The following is a 21,294-nucleotide window of genomic DNA, read 5'->3' on the forward strand; positions in this document are numbered from 1 at the left end:
TGAACATACGTCATCTGGAAGATAGTAACTTTCTACAAATTTTAAGGTCAGGGAGTTTCCAAAAGGATTTTCAAGGGAGAAGAAGGATCATATGTCATTTAATATGATGAAGGGAGTCTCTAGTAAAAATTATAGCAAAATATTCAAACTATCACAGGTGGAATGTCTCCGTTACAGTTATGTCATTCAAACTATTTGACAACCGGTTCTATGATTACCATGGTAGGCTGACTTAATATTATTACTAGACGATTATATTACTATGTATCTATATATTATTATTATTATTATGCTAAAACAAACCAATCAGAGGCTCCATCTCGTATCGGTTTGCGTCAGCACAACCCGAAATGTTGCGTCTCTGACAAGAAACTAAACACATGTTACACAAAAAACTGCGTCTGCACATCCACAGATTTATGTTTCCATTCGTGAGATACTGTACAGACTCAAAGTGTCATGTCCCAATTCCAGCATGTCTAAACTGCCTGTTTTGAAAAGTTGGAAAGGACGAAATAAATACTAGAACTTCAAAAATATTACTAGAGATTTTTTTCCATAACTACTGGATTTAAAGGTAAAGAAAGAATTTTAACAATCTGTTCGAGTGAAACAGCTGAAAAACATCACTCTTCCTATGTAAAGACGGAGTTCGTTTCATTTACGGGTGTTGCTGAAAAGCGGCTGACGTTGAAGTAAGGTTTTATTGTTTTCACGTGCAATAAATGTATGTCATTACACTTTCTTTGTTAAGTAATACGCATAGTTTAAGAAAATTTAAGATTTTTATTTAAAAAATAAATTATTATCAAATAAATTACAGTCTTTAACCTAATCAAAGCTTGCTCACAGAGCAAAATCACCTGTTATTGCTTCATGCAGAAATTATTCTAAATTATTCTCTTCAATATTTCACACATCTACATTTTCTATACTGCTGCTCAGTGTTCATCCTTACTCTCACGCTCCCACATCAACTGCAACAGCTCTTTCGTCTTCTCATAGACACCAAAGAACACAGCACCACCTAAAGAAATCCACGCAACACGTGGCACAACTCCTGCGAACAATCTGGAACATTATACAATATATATATAAATCTATAGAAATATATCCTTTATGCTAATTTATAATTCTACAGTCTATGTTACAATACAGGGTTTTCATAAAGTATGGACGGATTTAATTCGCTTATAATTTACATAAAAATGCTCATATTGAAATCAAATAAAGTGCAAACGGTAGCGGAAGGATTAAATTTTTACCTGTAATCTGCACCATCTCAGTTCATTCACCGCCACACCTCAAACTGGGCGCCATTTACGTCCACACATTCGCGTAGGCGGCGCTGGAATCCACTCACAGCGTTCCGCCGTGTTTGATCCGAAATGCCAGCCACAGACGCCCTGATTTTGTCCTTTAAGTTCTCCAAACCACTTGGCTTCTTTGCATAAACTTCCGTTTTCACATGACCCCAAAGCCAGAAGTCGCAGGGGGTAAGGTCGGGTGCGCGGCCAATTGATCGGTTAGGGAATTTCTCGTCAAGGAACTGTCTCACCTTGATTGCATAGTGAGGGGGTGCCCCGTCCTGTTGGAACACGATGTCGTTCTGGATTCCACGTGCCTTCAGTTCCGGAATGAGGTATTTCTGCAACATATCCAGGTACGAATCTCCATTCACGGTCTCCTCTTCAAAAAAGAACGGTCCAATCAGATGATCATAGGACACAGCGCACCAAACGTGTTCAGAGTTGCCGCTTATCTAACAGTGTTGCCAACTAAAAATTTAATCCTTCCGCTACCGTTTGCACTTTATTTGATTTCATTATGAGCATTTTTATGAAAATTATAAGCAAATTAAATCCGTCCAGACTTTATGAAAACCCTGTATATAAGCTGTCATTCAAGATATTGAAGACAAAGCAGCGAACATAAAAAAGAATTTCATATTATTTCTACAGTTTTCAATAATATTGTTCCTCATAAAAGGAAATAGACTTTATGTGTCTATATCGAAGTTATTGATCACTAGGAATGTAAGTTTCGTTTTCATATTAGTTTTTTCCCCTAAAATTGTGACTGATGAAAATGAACAGAGTATTCCTGAAAATTTTTACAAGATAATTACAGAGTCCGCCAGAAAAATGTATACATTGTTTAAGAAAAAAAAAAAACCCTATATATCATATTTCTTAATTACATTTAATTATTGTTCAAACATGTGTTACAAACCTTCAAGTAAGCGTATGTTTACAATAGATGTTCAAAATGTTGGCCGTTGCTTGGGATGGTCGAGAACCTTCGCCAGAAGATTACAGAGGAATGTGCATTGGTCTCCATTGATCCATTGACCACTGTAGCTGCAGCGACCGCTCGTCGTTCCATGCGCCTCAAACTTGCCAACAATACATTTGATTGTTAGGCGGGTTGGTGGTTCAGTACCAAACTCCTCTCTCCACTGACGCTGCACTTCGATGGCATTCTCAAACCTGATTTTAAAAAACTTCAAAACGTACTTGCGCTGCTCGAACGTCAAGCGTACTCCTACCATTTTCTTATCTCACTGATCGTGCTGACAGTACCGACATCTGTTGATCGAAAAACCGTACTACAACATAATTTTAATTGAAAACAGTGCCGACATCTGTTGGGCGAAAACCATACTAGGTACAACTGACTTATTTAAATTTCAGAACAATTGTCAATGCCGGTATCCTGATACGGGATGACAAAGAGTGTATACATGTTTCTGGCGGACTGTATACAGGCACAACAAAGTCAGTTTTTTTTTACTAAGTTAATAATAATGTGTCAAATATTCTCCTCATTACATTATAATATTGTTATTCATTTGAATGTAGAATATTGCACTATCAACATTGTTAAAAGGCTGTTTCGTTTACTTTGTCGAAACAAATATCCCCATTTTGCTGTTCTTTACGCTCGTGTTTAAAGAAAATACTGCAATTTCCTGTTTTGTACACTAATATTCACAAAATTATTGCAATCTTTATTTATAGTTTGAAAATCTTTTATACAGAGTACACCGCTGTAGGGAATGGAAAGTAACTAAATAATTTTCAATGTGAGTTTCTGAATACCTGTTCCTTTTTTTGCAGAGTATAATGATGTCTAATGAGAAGTTTTCAGCACGATACCATACAAAATGACATGTTTATAAAAGTTCTCAAGACTTAAGTGTGATCTAAAACGTCTAAGCTCTGAAATATCTTGGTTTGATGCTTCTAGATTTCAATATAATGAATATCGGAAAAGGTATTAAAAGCTGTCGATTGAATAAGTCTGACACAATAAACTAGTATGATATTTACAACAATTATGGATAGTACAAAAATATTACGTCATCCCTTCTTACAATTAACATTGGTTATTTAGGGATGGGCAAAACCGGAAACCGGTTTCTAGAAAACCGAAACCTGAAAAGCTGACATTTCGGTTTCTACAAAACCGGTTCGGTTTCTCACCGAAACCGGTTCCGGTTTTCACCGAAACTGGTTTTCCGGAGAACAACGAAACAATATTCTGGTCAGAAATAGAATTTTGAAAAAAATAAAACTGGTTTTGAAGAAAACCGAAACCGGATCCGGTGAAAAACAGAACCGGGTTTGGAGAAAACTGATAATCGGTTTCGGTTAAAAACCGAAGTTTTTCTAAAAACCGAAAACCGGTTTTTGTACCCACCACTAGTTATAACTAAATGACCTCATCACGATTTTAGTATGACTATTCTTAATAGTCCTAGTCAATTGTATGAAAACATATCGTTAAAATGGGTCGAAACAAAGATTGACGGAATGGCAAAACGAGGCAATTGCTTTTAGGCGTGCTCAGAGGCACATAGTATATGAATATTGTTAGGTTTGTTCTTGATCGGATCGATAAACAATTTCGAATATTTGATAATACAAAGTAATTACCAACAAATACTACGGTTTTCAATATTTTATTACTAGCAACATAGCCACTATTATGAGCGGGAGGCCAAGCATTTAAGTAGGGTAACTGCCCCTCCCTCCAGGCCCCCTATAGTCCGCCACTAAAACTTTGGTCGTAAAAGAATCCTAGCACAGACGAATCACCGATGAGTTTCAACCCTGGTTAAGCAAAATTGTTTTCATACCAGACTGGAATTAATTCAATCCGTGAATGCACACCTATCCCAACCAATGTCCAAAAGAACATTCTAAAGGGAACTACATGCAATGAATATTTTAAGTTGAGTATCACGAAAGAGGCCGCTTCTCTTTTGACACATAGCGGCATGTATTAAATGGGTTCAAAAAACAGATACTAAACAGTAGTCCGTCGAGTCACGTTTTGTCTCTATTCCAATGGTGCAAAGCTTGAGTGAGTAAAAGTTCAATGAAGCATTTCACCTGCATTGTGTGTTTTAAGAGATGGAGAAGGTTCTGTGATGGTGTGGAGGTATTCTTCGTAACATAACTTAGCCTTACACATACAGCATATAGCATCACTGAGGTCCAGCGACTGGGAAGGGGTTTGCAGTTGTTGAGGAACATTCTATATTATCCACTGTTTGTTAAAGTACGCCTTATGCTTACTATCGTCGTTCTGTTGAAATATAAAATTTGCTGGCATTTCCTTATTTTCAGCACTCTGCTTTATATTTTGTTTCAAAATTGTGCTACAACCCGACTTTTCCATAACACCACCTACGAAATGTATATTACCAACTCCTCTGGCGGACATACACCCCCACGTCATAAAAGACTTTCATCATGTTTTACAGTGGGGAAAGTGTTTATAGAGTCATTATCTGTATTAGCTTTGTTCCACATTCTTATGTCATCTGAGAAACTAAACTTATTCTTGTATCATCTGACCAGATGACACGATACCAAAATTCTTGACTATCATCCAGATGACCCTTAGCGAACTGAAGAGTTCAATTTTTCTTCCTGACTATCATCTTTTCCTTTTTCTTCCACCATAGTATCTGATTTTCCACAGTACTCTACGGATTGTCTTGTTGGACACTTACAGCTTTTACTGCTGGATGGAGTTTCGGAACACTGATTTCTGGATTCTTTTTTATTTCACCCACAATCATTCGTTCATCTTTCTCTCTCTCATTTAGTTTATTTTCTTGTGCCCCGCGCGGTAAATTCCTGGTTGAGCTGTTGTATTTAAATTTCTTCAGTATGTATTGAATAGTTCAATGGAATTTGTTTGGAATTTTTCTTACGTTTTTTTTAAGTGCAAGGTTCACAATTACTTTCTTCAAATCACTACTTAAACTCCTTTTGACACCCCATTCTGTTTAAAGCTGATTCATAGAATAAACTACTGTGCACTATTCTCTTCCATAATGTACCACGTGTCTGTAGGGGGCAGCAAGCAGACAGCAGTAAAGAAAAACTCTCTTCGTTCTGAGAGTACAATTGGTGTATGAACACGTGTGTTGCATAAAAAAAAATGTACTTTTGTTCTATTAAATATTATTAGGTTGTTAATATTCCTTTGGCTTGTAGTTTTAATATTTTTTTGCTTGTGATATTTCCTTAAATCAATCTAAATAGAAAAGTTCGCAAATTAATTCTACTTTCTGGCGTTTACAGAGTATTTTCCCCAGTAGAGTCAAATTATAGGAACAAGTTTGTTACATACTGTATATACTCTATACTTCATATGTGGAGGATAGTTCACGTTCAAAGTTGCAAACCGAAATCCCATGCTCAACAAGCCTGGAACTCAATGACCTCAATAACTGAGCGTGAGCAGGAGCGACTACGAACTCAATTAAAAACAGTAAGCCTAAGCCCAATGAGGTTAATAGCACGAGACTCAGTTAAGGTATGTTGTCTCATCCAGGACGGCAAGCCCGAGCTTGACCAAGTGCAAATCCGAGCTAGCGCCAAGTCTCACTGATACTAGTGAGCGCAAGCTCCATTAAGAATAAGGAACCTAAGTTCGCGCGAGCCCCATTAAAAATAAAGAACCTAAGTCCGCGCGAGCATGATTGCAAAACGGTCATTTCTGTCGTGGTTGTGTGTCGAATATCTTTATTACACATCAATGTACTATAAGTAAATAATTAACAGTTAATGGTAAGAGACTTTTAAACATCTAATATGATGTCAATTATATTTAGAGAGCATCTATTTATTTACCCAGTTACTCCTCTCTCTGCATACACTTCTTTCATGACAATTGATACTCTCCCTCGCGCAGCTATGTTAGATTTCTCGGCGAGCATGATTCTCGTCTTTGCAACATCAAGTGGGGTTGTTAGTGCAGCTGACATTCCGCCTGAAAATGTATAAAATTTCCTTCTAATCATGCTGACGATAACAAACAGAGAAGTCTAACAAAACAAGGTAAGATCGTAGACAGCATTATCTGGAAATATAAAAATATAAATATTTCAAAATAAAATGTTAAACCAAAACCTGGACATCCAAGGAAAATAATCAGAGAAGGGGAGGGACAAGGATAAAAATATCACCTATACATTATTCGGCGTAAGCTCTAAACTGCGATAAACAAAGCCACGTGAAACTAAATCTCGCTGATTTGCTGTTGTCCTTCTGACGCTTGTACTCCTCCGCAAAATAGTTCATGTGATTGCATTATTACTTTTACTATGAAGCTTCATATAAAACTGCTATATTATTATAAATGACAAAAATATAATATGGATTATCTAATAATACTGCAATCAAGTGTGGCTAATGAAACAATAGAAATAAACACTACGCATGCGCAGTAATTATGGCGCCAACTCAACTGTGGACGGGTGTTCTGCTTTTAAAGTCTGAAAGATGATTGGCATGAATCCCAGTTCCGCGGGTGTTGTGGTGAGACACCAACTAGTCAAATCTTTACTCACTAAGCAACAATTGTTTACGAGCGAAATTCAAATAATTTTTTTTTTTTTTTTAATCTTTCGAGTTTCTTTTCTTTCTTTTCTGCTGCTGCTGTAAGTATGTGGACAACACGAGACAGTATTGTCAAAATGGACGTGTATAATTTTCTCCTCCCTGTGGGTAGTGGGAGTGATACATCACTAGCCAATCGTATTTGTGACAAGCGGAAGGATACAAATATTTTGTTTATCGGAGTTTAGAGCTTACGCCGAATAATGTATAGTTGAAACTTAAGAATTTCAAGTGAAGAATTCTAGGATTCTAATCTCCAATATTATACCTCAGACAGACCTTACAAAGAATAGTGTGTGAACTTCCACAACTCTTTCTTCTCTGAGAACAAATATTTCAGATATTCTCTGGGAAAAAAATGTATAATTATTTAACATTTATAAATTAATTAATTTTCAGTACACATTTCCACTAGAATTCTTAGAACTATATAAAAAAAAATGGCCTAAATGTGCAACTATCATGTTTGGAAACTGAAGATGGTACAATAAAATACAGTAATGAGATCGACCGGTCAGGGAGAATCGCGGATCCTGATCATCTTTACGTCTTGAAAGACCAGACTTCTATTTGTAGAAGGACTTTTTTTTCCCTAAAGTAAGCATTTTACTTGAAAGAATAACATATATGAAGTTTATTGAACACGTATACAAAGCCTCTTTCACAGTTTAGAAATGCTGCTTTACTGTGACCAAGTTCAGAATCGTCACTCAATTTTGAACAGATCTGATCTGACCAAATTTGTGACGGTTCTTAATTTATCAGTGGTAAAACAGAGTGGTAAAAATACACACGTAGAGTATTTAACGGTCGACTACAAGCTCAAGAGATTGAATATTTGTATTTGCAAGAGTTGAAGCAGACAAGCGACATTTGATTCGTCTCTCTAATTAAAGAACAGAGACAGAGCATTTGCGAATTGCTTCCGGAAGAGTCTACACTTTGAAGCCGGCCACCAGGAATGTCATAGTTGTTTTTAGAATTTTCGTTGGTGGGGGGGGGGGGATTCATTACGACAAACTAAGCAAATAAATTACTCTCAAGGCTTTTTTATTAATTCCATTACGATTTGAGAAAAACAATAGTTAGCAGTTGAAATAATTATCATTCACTCTGGAACAATCTGCACAGTTAGTAAGTAAAAATCTTTTTGCAATTTTATATTAACGGCAGATTTAAAGATTAAGAAATCGATCGGACTTATCTTACATCTCAAATATTTCATGATGCTAGGATGACATCGGAAAATACACAGTGCAGCAATTTGTAATCGAGATTGAATTTTTTCTCGGTAGGTGGCGAGACTGTGTAAGCATTCTGTAGTGCGAACAAGTAAGAGATATCTCACCAACAATCGATGGAGAGCTCGTTGACCCGTGTGTGGTGCTATTGAATATGGGCAAGTGTCGTGAAGGTCCGTCATGATTTCAACATGAAATAAAAACAAAAGTCAACATCAAATTTTGTGCGCGCCTGGGTAAAACTGCTACGGAAAAATTTTACATATTGCAGTAAATATGTGTGAACAATTGTTTATTTCGTGCGTGTGTACTTAGATGGTACATGTGTTTTAGTAAAGAACGGGAGTCAATTAAAGACGACGAATATTCGGGTACAGAACGAAAACAAGAACATTGAAACTGGTTAAGAATGTGCAGAATCAGTGCTGGAGACCGAGATGATACGCTTCAAATCTTTGTTAGAATATTAAAGGTGAAAAAGGAAACGTTTGATGCAAAGAAAAGCGCGTGTAAGGTTCGAGTATCAGAATGATGGTAATTTGTGTCTACTTCATGACAATGCCCATGTCACAAGGCTTTATTTGTGAAGGAGTTTTTGGCCCGATAGAGTATCTATGTATTGTCACACCCTACCTATTCACCGGATCTGGCTATATGATTGTTTTCATTTCCTTAACTGAAAACAGTATGTAAAAGTTTCTACTTTGATGATGTCCTAACAATCAAGAAGGCCATGACAAGGGTTTTAAATAGCATTTTTAAAAAAGTAGCATTCCTTCCATTGCAACTCCAGTCTTGATTTCAAATTATCGCACTGTGTATGCTTCCCCACTTGGAATAAAAACTGTGATCATGTGACACGTAACCATTCTTTTATGCAACAAACAAAATAAATTAATATAAAAAGTATGTCAATATCAAAGACCATATTATATACCTGCTATTGCTCCACATAACGCCACTTCTGACGGGTTTAGTTCCTTCCTTTTCCATTTCCGAAATCTCTTTTTCAGCATCTCCCACAGAGGAAACTGGACTAGCGAGAAAGGTATCTCCCGAATAAGCATACTTCGGAAGCCTCGATAAAGCCCTCGGAAACCTTCTTCCTGTACAGTGCTTTTCAATATAGCTAACGAAGAAAGATGCCCACGTGTCTGGCGCCTTTGTTTGATCACCTCTATAGGAACTCGTACGAGACAAGCCGACTGAAAATAAAAACACTAGATATGTATACACACCGGGTGCTCTGTAAGTATGAGTCCATCCTTTAGCTCAGAAACAAATAGCATTTGTGAAACGTGCAGAAACTAATGTGCCATTTATTTGAGAAGCTGACCTTTTGAGCTAACCAATTTCGAAAGCGGGCGTCATCGCCAGGGGTAGGTGACGGGAAGCACCGCAAAAACCGGCCGGGACGCATCGGTTACAGAACCACAACATCAAAATGGTTCATTAAACACCAAGTTACACCAACATAATGGTGACCAAAATCACAGAAGTGATAGAAATAACAGAATTAAAAGGATATTCGTCTCGGTACAAAGCAGTGACGGATCCAGAAGGGCACCCGTGAAGCGATAACTCTTCATGTATTATTTTAACAAGACGAAATGATTTTTTTTAAATATATATTAAACTAATAATCTACTCTCAATCTATTATTGGTACAAATTAGCTAATATTCTCAAGTGGTACAGTGGATAATATTTTGAGCTCTCTCCCAACCTTCCATCCTTTCGAGCATGAAGAATGAAATATTAATTTTGTGGCTCAGTGACGGATCCAGAAGGAGTTGCGCGCCTCCCTCAAGCGAACGTATAATTTCTGTGGTGATTTTTCAGCAACATGAGACGACAGGATTATTATTAGACCAATATTCTGCACTCAATTTATTGTAAATACAAACTAGCTTATATCCCCAAGTATTACGTCGGGTAATATTTTGCGCTCGCTCCGAACATACCATCCTTTTGTGTAAGAATGACGAGATATAAATCTTCTGAAACTGAAAGTCTACCACACTGGAGAAAATATAAGAATTACTTGAAACTATTTTTATAATAATACATCCCGTCATCCCAAACTGAACATTAATCTTTCCAGACTGCCCAGAGATACATACGTATACAAAAGATAAAAGTAAGCGACTTCAAATTGAATTCAACAATTTAGATTTTTAACAAACTTTAGAGCGGAAGTACTAAGTCAGTATGCTATGACTATACTTCCTGTCAAAATTTGTGGCGCCGCTCCTGTTTCAGCAGAACATGTAACTGAAAACATTCCCTGCAAAAACCTGAACAGATTTTCTTTCAGAAAATTCTGTCCGGCAGCAAAATCAAAGCACGAAAGGACTGGCTGTGACACTAGTTGCTAAAGGACGTATTTTGCACAACTGTAATATGTAATCAAAATTAATTTAGCTTACAACCGGCGAGGGGAGACAGGAGCATGTAGACTCTGGACGACCTCCAGGCTGTGTTCCTACAAGAAACACTGCAACAGAACAATTTAATATTTGTCCGTTTATTTATTTATAAAAGTAACCAAGAAAGTTCTGTCACTTTTTCACCCACCACCTTAGTACATCGATATGTCACCTAAGACGTACCTGGAAGATGTAAAATAGTCCCCATCAGCATCGACAACCTTCTGACAATGTTCTGGAAGGCCATAGATTCCGTCGCAGTAGAAGTTGGTGGGCCATGAAGCGAAGAAGGTATCACGTGAATTTTGCACCTCTACTAGGGATTTGAACTCGCGTCCTCTGGACATTGTCCAAGGAATGGAACAGGTGATAATCAGACGATGCAATGTCCGGGAAGTATGGCGGATGCAATAGTGTCCAGAACTGCATCCTACTCAAGAAATTTCTGCTTCCGCGACTGGTACAAAGGTACATTCACTGATATTTATATGTCCTACATTATCACTTGCAGAAATCTTTCAAATGATACATTGCTCGGAGTATTTTGCTATTGATTTTTTTTTTCAGCCTGTCTACTCTATTTAACATACCCCTGGTGGAACACAGTTAAGCTCAAAATGTCAGTCCTATAGATTAATGGAATACGGGATACATCATTTTCTGCACAAGCATAAATTGTTTCTGAACCAAAAGAGGTGGACATAAACTTACGGGAAATCAGATGAATTTCAAACTAAACACTTACCAAAAACTAGTTCTAATGTACGATTACAAAATACAAATAAACGAAAGCTATGTTTAAGTGTTTTTCCTGACACTTCAGACACGCAAGAGAAGAAAGAATAGAAAAAATATTGCAGAAAAGAATAACTGCAACTGAGGATATATACATGTACATGCTTTAAGACTTAAGACAGAAAACAAACGGCAACAAACTGAACTGAATTTAAACATAAGAAAAATATATGTAATAGAATGTATGCAATATGAAAAATAACTACTTTAATTTTAAAATTGAATTTTTGAAAGTAGTTGTATCACTTATTTTCTAATTATGTCTACTAGCTTATTGTAGGCCGTAAACTCATAATCTGGTCTGAAACTTTTCTATCCTGTTAGTGTATATAAGAATTGATTACTTAGCCACAGTGCAACTCAAGAAATGGTTGTTGTAAAAACACAGATTGCATAAAATTTGACACTCTTCTTTACAAAGCGACACGACCAAGAACCAGCATAAAGCTATCCTTAGACTACTTACGGTTTCTCCCATACACGCAGCTGCCATGTGAAGAAACGGTGACCATTTTTCACTTACATAATGCAAGCCGTATCTCTTAATAGTATCATACACGCAAAAAAATACGGCCGCTGTAAAGAGAGAAGACAATATTAAGTAAAGGGTTTAATCGGGACAGAAGGAACATAATATATACAGCGTGATTCTTAAGTCCGTGTTACATTTCAAAAGGATGTCTCCTTCATAAACCAAAATATTTACATTAAAATAAGAAAGAATATTCGAAATTTCGGTATTGGGCAGAGCCTGTGCATAACCGCCGCCGCTTGCTGTTACAAGCCAGCATAAAAAGGCTAATATATACACTATATACAAACAAAAGATGTCACTGTTAAAAATACAACTACAAGTTTCATCATAATTCTAGAAGATCCTACTTAGTATTAAAATTTTCACGATAAAAGAGACTTGTTTTCTGTTCATCGCTGAAGGCAACAATGGCAAACTGAAAAAACTGGATTGTGTTAGGTAAGAGTATGTTCATCGTTCTACAAATTTACTAGGCGTGAAACCGTAGAAATTGGCATCTTGCAACTAACAGTGGAGCAAATTCTCTCTAAAAGGCTAAACTTTAGATTCTGTGCACTCTTGGTGCTGATTAAAAATAAATAAATAAATATTAAGAAATCAGGTCTTTATCATCCAAATGCAGGCGAGGTTTGAAATTGATTTCGCTTATCCACTCATCTTTAGTAACAAAATCTTTCATGGGAATGAGACAGTGAATCTGTACAATATGCGAATATGGAAGAATGAAAATTCCTACGTAGTCAGAAACCATGCTAGGAACTCACCGAAAGTGTATATCTTTCGCGCAGATATATTTTTCCTTGAACAGCTTGGAAACTGACTGGTGTTACCGCTTATTAAAGCTTAACTTTACCGAACAAGCCAACTATTTACTTCATTATCACAACGGAATTAGATGGTCTCTCAATGCAAAACTTGCCACAACATTATTATTATTATCATTATTCTTTGTTAATTGAAGTTTAGCGTACCTCTTCAGCACCGAGGCTAAATCAGACCTGGACCTACACTTTAAGGTGAAATCCGGGTCACCACAACGCGTTTACACTTTTGTGCTCTTCTATCGAGAATCGGACCTTCGACTACGTACAATGAACGCTCAGCACTAGTCATGAGACCAGCGGGGAGACCTGTTACAACGTTAGATTGAAAAGTCAAAATAATGAGTTGTCAGTGCAACTTCTTGTGTTGATTTGTAAATGTCTTTATGACTCTACTTTTCTTATTTGCAATTGGTTTACCAAACATGCTCAGCTCAAACTTGAATGCAACTCTAGTATTTCTTTTACCAATCAGAGGTGACTCTTAAGGGGGCAGACTACTAAATATTTTTGAAAAACTAATAATTTTTCTTTTGCCCGGTTTTTCGTAAGTGGAAAGAGGTAATAAAATGTAACTTACCACAATAATAGATAATGTTATTCTACACCCGAAAATATGAACTGGAAGAATTTTCAGTGTTGCCATCCATAGAAATTGCAGTGTGACCAGAATTTGAATTACTCAAAAATCTAAGTAAAGGCAGCGACTAGAGAAGTGAACTCAATGGTAATTGATGACTTATCATGCTGTCTATGTTCCTTGTTTACTACTTTTTAAATAATGTTTCTATTTATTTTGTAATGACTTATTTATTTGTAATAATTTATGTAAGTTTTATAAAATAAATAGAAATATTATTTAAAAAGTAGTAAACAAGGAACATAGACAGCATGATAAGTCATCAATTACCGTTGAATTCATTTCTCTAGTCGCTGCCTTTACCTAGATTTTTGAGTAATTCAAATTCTGGTCACACTGTAATTTCTATGGATGGCAACACTGAAAATTCTTCCGATTTGTATTTTCGGGTGTAGAATAACATTATCAATTATTGTGGTAAGTTACATTTTATTACCTCTTTCCACTTACGAAAAACGGGCAAAAAAAAATTATTAGTTTTTCAAAAATATTTAGTAGTCTGCCGCCTTAAGGGAAATAACATAGGAAAAACGTACAATTTTATTGCTACAAACTAAGGAAAGAAAAGTTGCCTAATGTCCTAACATATGTTTACAAGAATTAGGACATAAGGTTAGCGTGTAATGATTATATTGTATTCGTCTTCTCGATATAACTCTCCGCAAGAGTCCCGACCCGTAACATCGCAACTATATTCAGTACATGTTAAGCATTTACTTACACGTATATAAGAACATAATATAGTTTGAATTTTAAAATACAGAAATGAATCAAAATCTTCAACATTCCTAAAAGACTTTTCTGTATAGGTATCATATATAGGTATCTCCATATCATACTTCTAGAAAGCAAGATTAACCGATACTCTTTTCCTTAATTATAAGTCATGTAAAAGTCAGTAAGTTAAATGAAATTAATAAGAATATACCAGTCACCATTTGGCGCCGATCCAAGAGCAGCAGGTCCTACTCCAGCATATATCCCACGAAACCCACCAGCTCTCCAGAAACCTTGTTCACTCTGACACCGAGTTTTTATAGTGTCCAGTGGAAATAAAGTTATGTCCACTGCCATCCCTGCTGCACCACCAGCCTACAAAGCAAATACTGTAATTACACTCGAACATCTTTAAGTAAATATTTTACTTTTTTTTTTAAATAACTGCACTTTGTAAGATTAGGATTAGGATTTAGATTTCTGGGCTTTCGGCATCTATGGTCACTTAGCCCATTGGTAGTGCTATATTATGCAGTACTATAGTGCTATATTGAAAAAAAAGGATGAAATAATCGATTTTACATCACACAAATTCCTCTTTAGACGCGAATTCAATAATACACAAAGAATGAAAAAAAAAAAAAGTGCACGACTGGACCAAGGTTTAAGACCGGGTCTGAATTGCTAAGCACCGACCTCAATATAAAATGTACGGCTCTTCAGGAAACGAACTGGGTAATACATCGGCATGGTATACCGAAGACTAAGGTTCGAATTCTGGTCTGGTCATGCGTTTTTTCACCCTTTATGTATGTATTCTTAGTAATACAGTAAAATACTTTTCTTTTATGATCATAATAGCTCAAGATTTTTCGAGTGATCTCTGAGATTTACGATACATTAACTTTAAGCCTAATGTAACAACGTAACGAACTAAACTGATGCAATTGCAAATATTCACTTTGACTAACCTTGGTAACGTGTCAAGAGAGTTACTGACAAGTAAACCTTACGTTTGGGTGAATCGAGTTGCTGACTGAGACACATATGAAAAAGTAGTATTAAATGTGGTCAGTATTTCAGTGAAGTTGTAGGTGCGAAGCTCCAGGGGTTTAGGAGATACAGCTACCAGAACATCACATGGAAGTACAGAATAGTCTTCATACAGTTGGAGGTAAAAGCTCTGTAAGACCTCTTGTAACTACAAAAGGTGAATAACAAATATATGGGTACATATTAGGACTAGGGGGAAGTCATATAGTAAGGGTATACCTGACGGCGGCCATCTTGAAATCCGCCATTTTGAATTAAGGTTAAGTTTTTAAAATAGGAATAGGGTCTTGTGATACATGATTTAAGGCGCAAATTTAATCAGAAGAACAATGGTGACGTTAATTTTGATTTACGCGCAATTGGTAAAAAGTTACAGGGAAATTAAATATTGTTGCAGCATATGTATTAGTCCTTTAACAGGATACAAGAAAAACAACGAAATGGCGTGCAAGTACAGCATCAAACAACTAACATTGTAACGCCACCATTGTATTTCTGATTAACTTCTAGCCCGAAGTCATCTATTGCATTACTCTATTCCCATTTAATTTTGTGCTGGTTAATGATAAAGCAAAAATGGTTATACCGTTGGATTTATGGTACAATTTGCTATTAATAAGGTGTCACTGTTATGCGTTTTGTTTAAAACTTTTGTCTGATTCAAAATGGCGGATTTGAACATGGCCACCATCAAGGCAACTCTTACCATAGACCTAATATTTATCCACCTGCTTTTTATTTAATTAACACAAAATTTACAAGGTGGGGTAAAGAACTAATACATATGCTGCAACAATATTTAATTTCCCTGTAACTTTTTACCAATTGCGCGTAAATCAAAATTAATGTCACCGTTGTTCTTCTGATTAAATTTGCGCCTTAAATCATGTATCACATGACCCTATTCCTATTTTAAAAACTTAACCTTAATTCAAAATGGCGGATTTCAAGATGGCCGCCGTCAGGTATACCCTTACTATATGACTTCTCCCTAGTCCTAATATGTACCCATATATTTGTTATTCACCTTTTGTCGTTACAAGAGGTCTTACAGAGCTTTTACCTCCAACCATATGAAGACTATTCTGTACTTCCATGTGATGTTCTGGTAGCTGTATCTCCTAAACCCCTGGAGCTTCGCACCTACAACTTCACTGAAATACTGACCACATTTAGTACTACTTTTTCATATGTGTCTCAGTCAGCAACTCGATTCACCCAAACGTAAGGTTTACTTGTGAGTAAGATGGAAGTTCCCATTAAAAGTTTCGGCAATTACTATGTGAAAGACATATACTAAGATCAGTCCAAATGTATATTTAAGTCTAGCAATTTTCCTATTGAAGTTGGTACTGCAAAACTTGAAGTTGGTTTCTTCAACCGTGAATAAAGACTGGATACTTACTTATTTTCTATAAATGTGCTTTAGAACAAAACGCCAGTTCTTATGCTCTAAATAAAAGACGAGTAACGTAATACTATCACTTGTTCTAATACGGATGTTGCCGTACCATAAGCCTTATTGTTTCTAATCTTTCGGAGACCCTATCATCTCAACCATTACACATTTTTTATATATATATATATATATTTTCCTTTTCTTTTGGAAAGCAGAAAGTTATTTCTCGTAAGTTATGTGGACTAATTCTTTCAGGTGTTAAATTCACTTCCCCTTAAACCGGGATTACTCATGTTGATAAAATAATAATAATACGGTTTTAGTCTTAGTTTCTCCTTTAGCTGAAGTTGTTTCTAGAATTCACTACTGCTTCACTATTTTCTCGGTGCTATTGGTAGGAATCAAAGATTTACGTGCAATTGTAGTGTTCACCTCGAAGCAAGGCCCCTCAATCTGTTAGATATATTCTAGCTGTGGGACAGATCTTACGAGTGTTTTTGTTAGATTATTAAAAGCGGAGAGATCAACAGCGTAAGAACTTGTGTCAAAATTTTTGCCTCCTTTTTGTTAACATTATGGGTATGAGGGGGCAAGATAATAATATGGTTCGATGAAGAATTATCTCTTCATACATCTTCAGAGAATATGAAGGATACTGAAGAAATTGACGCGTCTTTTGAGTATCGCGAACACAACTGAGACACGGAACAATTCAATGCTACTTCAGATGAAGATGGCGTACACATTCCTGCTTTACCCAGACCAGTACCACAGTATGTAGGAAAATGGAAAGTCTATAAGCCAGTTACTACTAAAACGCTTCGTGAAAATTTAGTGAAAAAAATTTCTTGGAATGGCAACACCTGTAAAAACAATTTTGAATCTAGGAACTATTCTTTCCCGTCAGAAGACTTCATACACTTTTGTAAGCGAGAAGGTTTGATGAAAGGGGATCGAGAGAAGGAAGAAAAATACAAGCCAGGCCCGGTTTTAAACTTTTAGAAACTGGCCTGGAAACAGATCTAAGCTTATTAAAAGAAAAATCTATAAATATACCACATTGATTTGATCCTTAGTCTTCCGTTGCAAGCGCTGCTATCGGCTGAATGAATTCCACTCGCTTTCTCTCGCTTAGCAACAGTTGAACCCTTATTGGCTCAACGCGTGGGTGTGAGCTTTAGTTCGCATTTTTGCCACGGCTCAAAACATTTTGGTAGCACAACAGCTGTAATGCATTTTAACATTTTCCAGGAGAAGAAAACAGTAAAATTAAATTAATGCGTAACGATTGGTTTGGCGAAAAGTAAACAATGATAAGTAAGGCACATAGCGTCTTGTATTTAAAAAGTCTACGGTGTAGTTTGCTCTTCGTAACAGCGGAAAACTGAGTCGTGGAGAACAAGAACAAGACATCTCTAAAACATCTGTGAAATGTGGAAAGAAAGACCACGACTCAAAATTGCCAAGTTTCGAAGCATATTACAGAGAAAATCGTGCGTTCGAAAATATTCATGTACACGCAACGAATTGCAGTACTCCAGGTAGTGCGACAGATTCAGGAATAAGAAGCGGCTCAGTTGCAGAGTTTCATTACATTTTATTCTTCAATTCAAACTGTTAAGACTCTTGGAGTCAGTATTTATTAATGATTGAAAAAAACCAACAGATGGTCTTAGTTCACCTCCAATTTCTTTCCTGAAAAGGAAGAGTTCATTCGGTGAAGACCTCAGTGTGTTGCCATTTGCACTAAATTCACCTCGGAAGTGGTATTGAAAATTCAACAAATCGAAAATATTATCAGTCGAATTGTTATTGTATGCTATTCTATAATAATAAAAACAAATAAATATATTAATTGAGCTGAGCGAAGCGAAGCTCTTATACTCGGGTTAGCCGTTTGGTTGTCCGCGAACTCCTCCTAGACCGTTTGGCCGATCTCAACCAAACTTAGCACGCTGATAGAGTATGTCGTGCTGAGTGACAACATAGGTCGAAATCAAAAATCCGATGTACCATCGACGAATAATCACCGAAAAACGCTTCCTCCTAGACCGTTTGGCCGATCTCAACCAAACTTAGCACGCTGATAGAGTATGTCGTGCTGAGTGACAACATAGGTCGAAATAAAAAATCCGATGTATCATCGAGGAATAATCACCGAAAAACGCTTACTCCTGGACCGTTTGGCCGATCTCAACCAAACTTAGCACGCTGATAGAGTATGTCGTGCTGAGTGACAACATAGGTCGAAATCAAAAATCCGATGTACCATCGAGGAATAATCACCGAAAAACGCTTCCTGATTACGTAGTTTAAGCTCGCTCAGCTCATTTCATTGCAATCGGGTATATCCATTGCATTCCTAGTGGTAGTGATAGGATTTAATTTAGTGTTACCGTACTTTTAGCACCGAGGCTATGAAATATGGAATATTCAACATATGAGCTACCACCAGGAGGTCTCCCGCAGTGAATACTAAGGTATTAACGATTATGAACATCTCTAAACAATTCTTTATTACGAATTTGCATCATCAGTACATTCTCATACTGTATTGTGTGCCATTGCATACTAATTGGAAATCTTTATTCGGTTACAAAACACAAATCTACGTATGAACGGATACTCCAAAAATGAAGAGATTTACTACGCTTAACTTTCCTTCTTGTCTACGTCTATGTTAGGTTTGTTTCTAACTCACTACAAAGTAGGGTCTCAGCAGATAACGACAGGGAAGTAGCAAGGCGACCTAGGACGCCAAAGGCGCAACGATCGGTATAACTGAATTATTAAGACTTAATGCATTATACATGTTAAGTTGTTAAGAAAGTGTACAGTATGTCCAGTACTATATACCAGTCGCGACTATTTATTTCATTACTATTTACAGACTTGAGGTTTACATAACCAAATTATATTTACATACGTAACTCTCTTTGTGAAGCTATACAATCCGAAATAAGAACATTCGTAGTCATTATATAATGTCACCTGCATTCTTTACCTGAGGAATCATGGGTGAACTAGAAACCCGTTAATAGAATGGATTTTTAATTTAAGAGTTGGCATCTTTCAAGGAACAGTAAGTTTTTAACCTTCACACGACGACCGTCCTACTCTTCACTTGTACAGAAATGAATCTTTGAGTTTTACGTCTCACGGTTATGCCGGTTAGGCTAAAAGAGACGGTGATGATGAGAGATGAGTGAAATGGTGGAATGAAGAAAGTGGAGGAAACGGGAGAACCCCGAGAAAACCCACGAGCACGGTGTTTGTCCACCACAAAGTTCACTTGGCGGGGGCTGGGATCGAACCCGGGACCCCAGGCACCAGAGGTGAACGCTCTACCACTGAGCCACCGCGCCCCCTCTCTTCACTTGTACAATGTGCAGCAAAACACATGCAACGTGAGCATGTAAGTTTATTGTGAAACGACGAAGTCTTTTGCTTCAAAATGAGTGTGCAGGGGAGGACGCCAAAGTTTCTTCTGGCGTGATTTGTGCCACTTAGATGTTATGTTGATTCCTTGCACTCTTAGGCGTAGTTTCACAATAAACTTAGATGCTCATGTTGCAGGTTTTTTTGCTGCGGACTGTACAATAATGCTGATTAATTCGTTCAAGGGAAAATTCTGAAAGTTTATCTTTCACTTCTGCATACATTCGAATGATATATGCTATATAAAACAAACCTGATTATAGAGTAACGCTTGGCAAGCTTCTAAAAAACAGGTACCCCTTCCCATTTAGCTGTAATAAAGACAGAAAACAACGTGCCCTGCGGGGCTAACCCGCCTTCACTCGCTAAAGCTCGCTCGGCAATACTATGTGAATTAAATATTAAACTTTGGTACAAAAAGGAACCAACCTAGCTACTGATCTATTTGGGGGGACCTGTGTTCTAGAACCTTCCCGTAACGCTTTGTTTAATATTGCATATAGTCAACTATTTAACAAACCATTACGTAAAGATAATTTCTTTTACATTAAAATACCGGTGTTAATATTTTTTAACTTACCACAAGAGATGTAAGAAATGTTGGGTCCGTCATTATTTAAATATTATACTGAATTTTATATTAGCTACCTTTAAAAACACTGCCACTCATTAAAAATAATATATTATACTCATAGTTACACAGTAACAGAAGTGCGAAGATCCATTTTCTGCAAATCATCCTTGCATTTCTTAAAATATTTGTGATACAAATTAACTAAGGTCACAGCTGTGAAGCTACATCGACAAAAACACAAAAATTGTTGTTTGTGGTAATTGGTTATGAAATCAATATGTGATTAAAAATGTGCAGTAAAACTGCACCACAATTCACTTTTGCGCCACTTAACGTCCATATTTAATCAATGTGACAAATGACATAAGCGTGCAGTTTTACTATAAAAGTAAAAATAAATATATGGCCGGGACGAACCGATTGCCTAATTCCGAATAGTTGTCGTTTGTCACATTGATTAAATATGGACGTGAAGTGGCACAAAAGTGAATTGTTATAAAACACACAAAAAGTTTATGCATTTTGTATATATCAGGGATTTTCAAACTTTTTGCAGTTGAGGCTCCCCTCAACCACCATACTCTGAACGCGTCTCCCCTGTCAACAAACATAAATACATATGTCTCTAAAAGAAACACTATCACTATGCTAAACTATGTTTCATTTATTATTCATTAATGGAAATATTTCATTAACACAGGCGATCTACATTATACACACAGACTTAGAGTTT

The 21,294-nt window shown here is 36.6% G+C and overlaps 1 protein-coding gene across 1 annotated transcript; it reads right to left on the reverse strand.

Annotated features, from left to right (window-relative positions):
- Positions 1–755: 755 nt before the first annotated feature.
- LOC145668827 (mitochondrial S-adenosylmethionine carrier protein) lies at positions 756–20,891 on the reverse strand. The gene is made up of 6 exons (XM_081737007.1): positions 20,568–20,891; positions 14,316–14,472; positions 11,851–11,960; positions 9,099–9,366; positions 6,153–6,291; positions 756–1,071 (listed from the first exon to the last, which is right to left on the reverse strand). Exons 1-6 carry the CDS (start codon positions 20,598–20,600, stop codon positions 942–944), a joined length of 837 nt encoding a protein of 278 aa, XP_081593133.1. The 5' UTR covers positions 20,601–20,891; the 3' UTR covers positions 756–941.
- Positions 20,892–21,294: the final 403 nt, after the last annotated feature.

This window comes from Thermobia domestica, chromosome 13, assembly GCF_964235325.1.
Source record: "Thermobia domestica chromosome 13, izTheDome1.hap1.1, whole genome shotgun sequence".
NCBI lineage: Eukaryota > Metazoa > Arthropoda > Insecta > Zygentoma > Lepismatidae > Thermobia > Thermobia domestica.

Bases quoted from the DNA above. Each gene is read 5' to 3' on its own strand.
- LOC145668827 (XM_081737007.1), bottom strand. From the start codon at position 20,600: ATGACGGACCCAACATTTCTTACATCTCTTGTG. The intron at 14,473-20,567 runs GTAAGTTAAAAA...TTTGCTTTGTAG, and splicing joins CATTTCTTACATCTCTTGTG to GCTGGTGGTGCAGCAGGGAT. The intron at 11,961-14,315 runs GTGACTGGTATA...CTCTCTTTACAG, and splicing joins TCTTGGATCGGCGCCAAATG to CGGCCGTATTTTTTTGCGTG.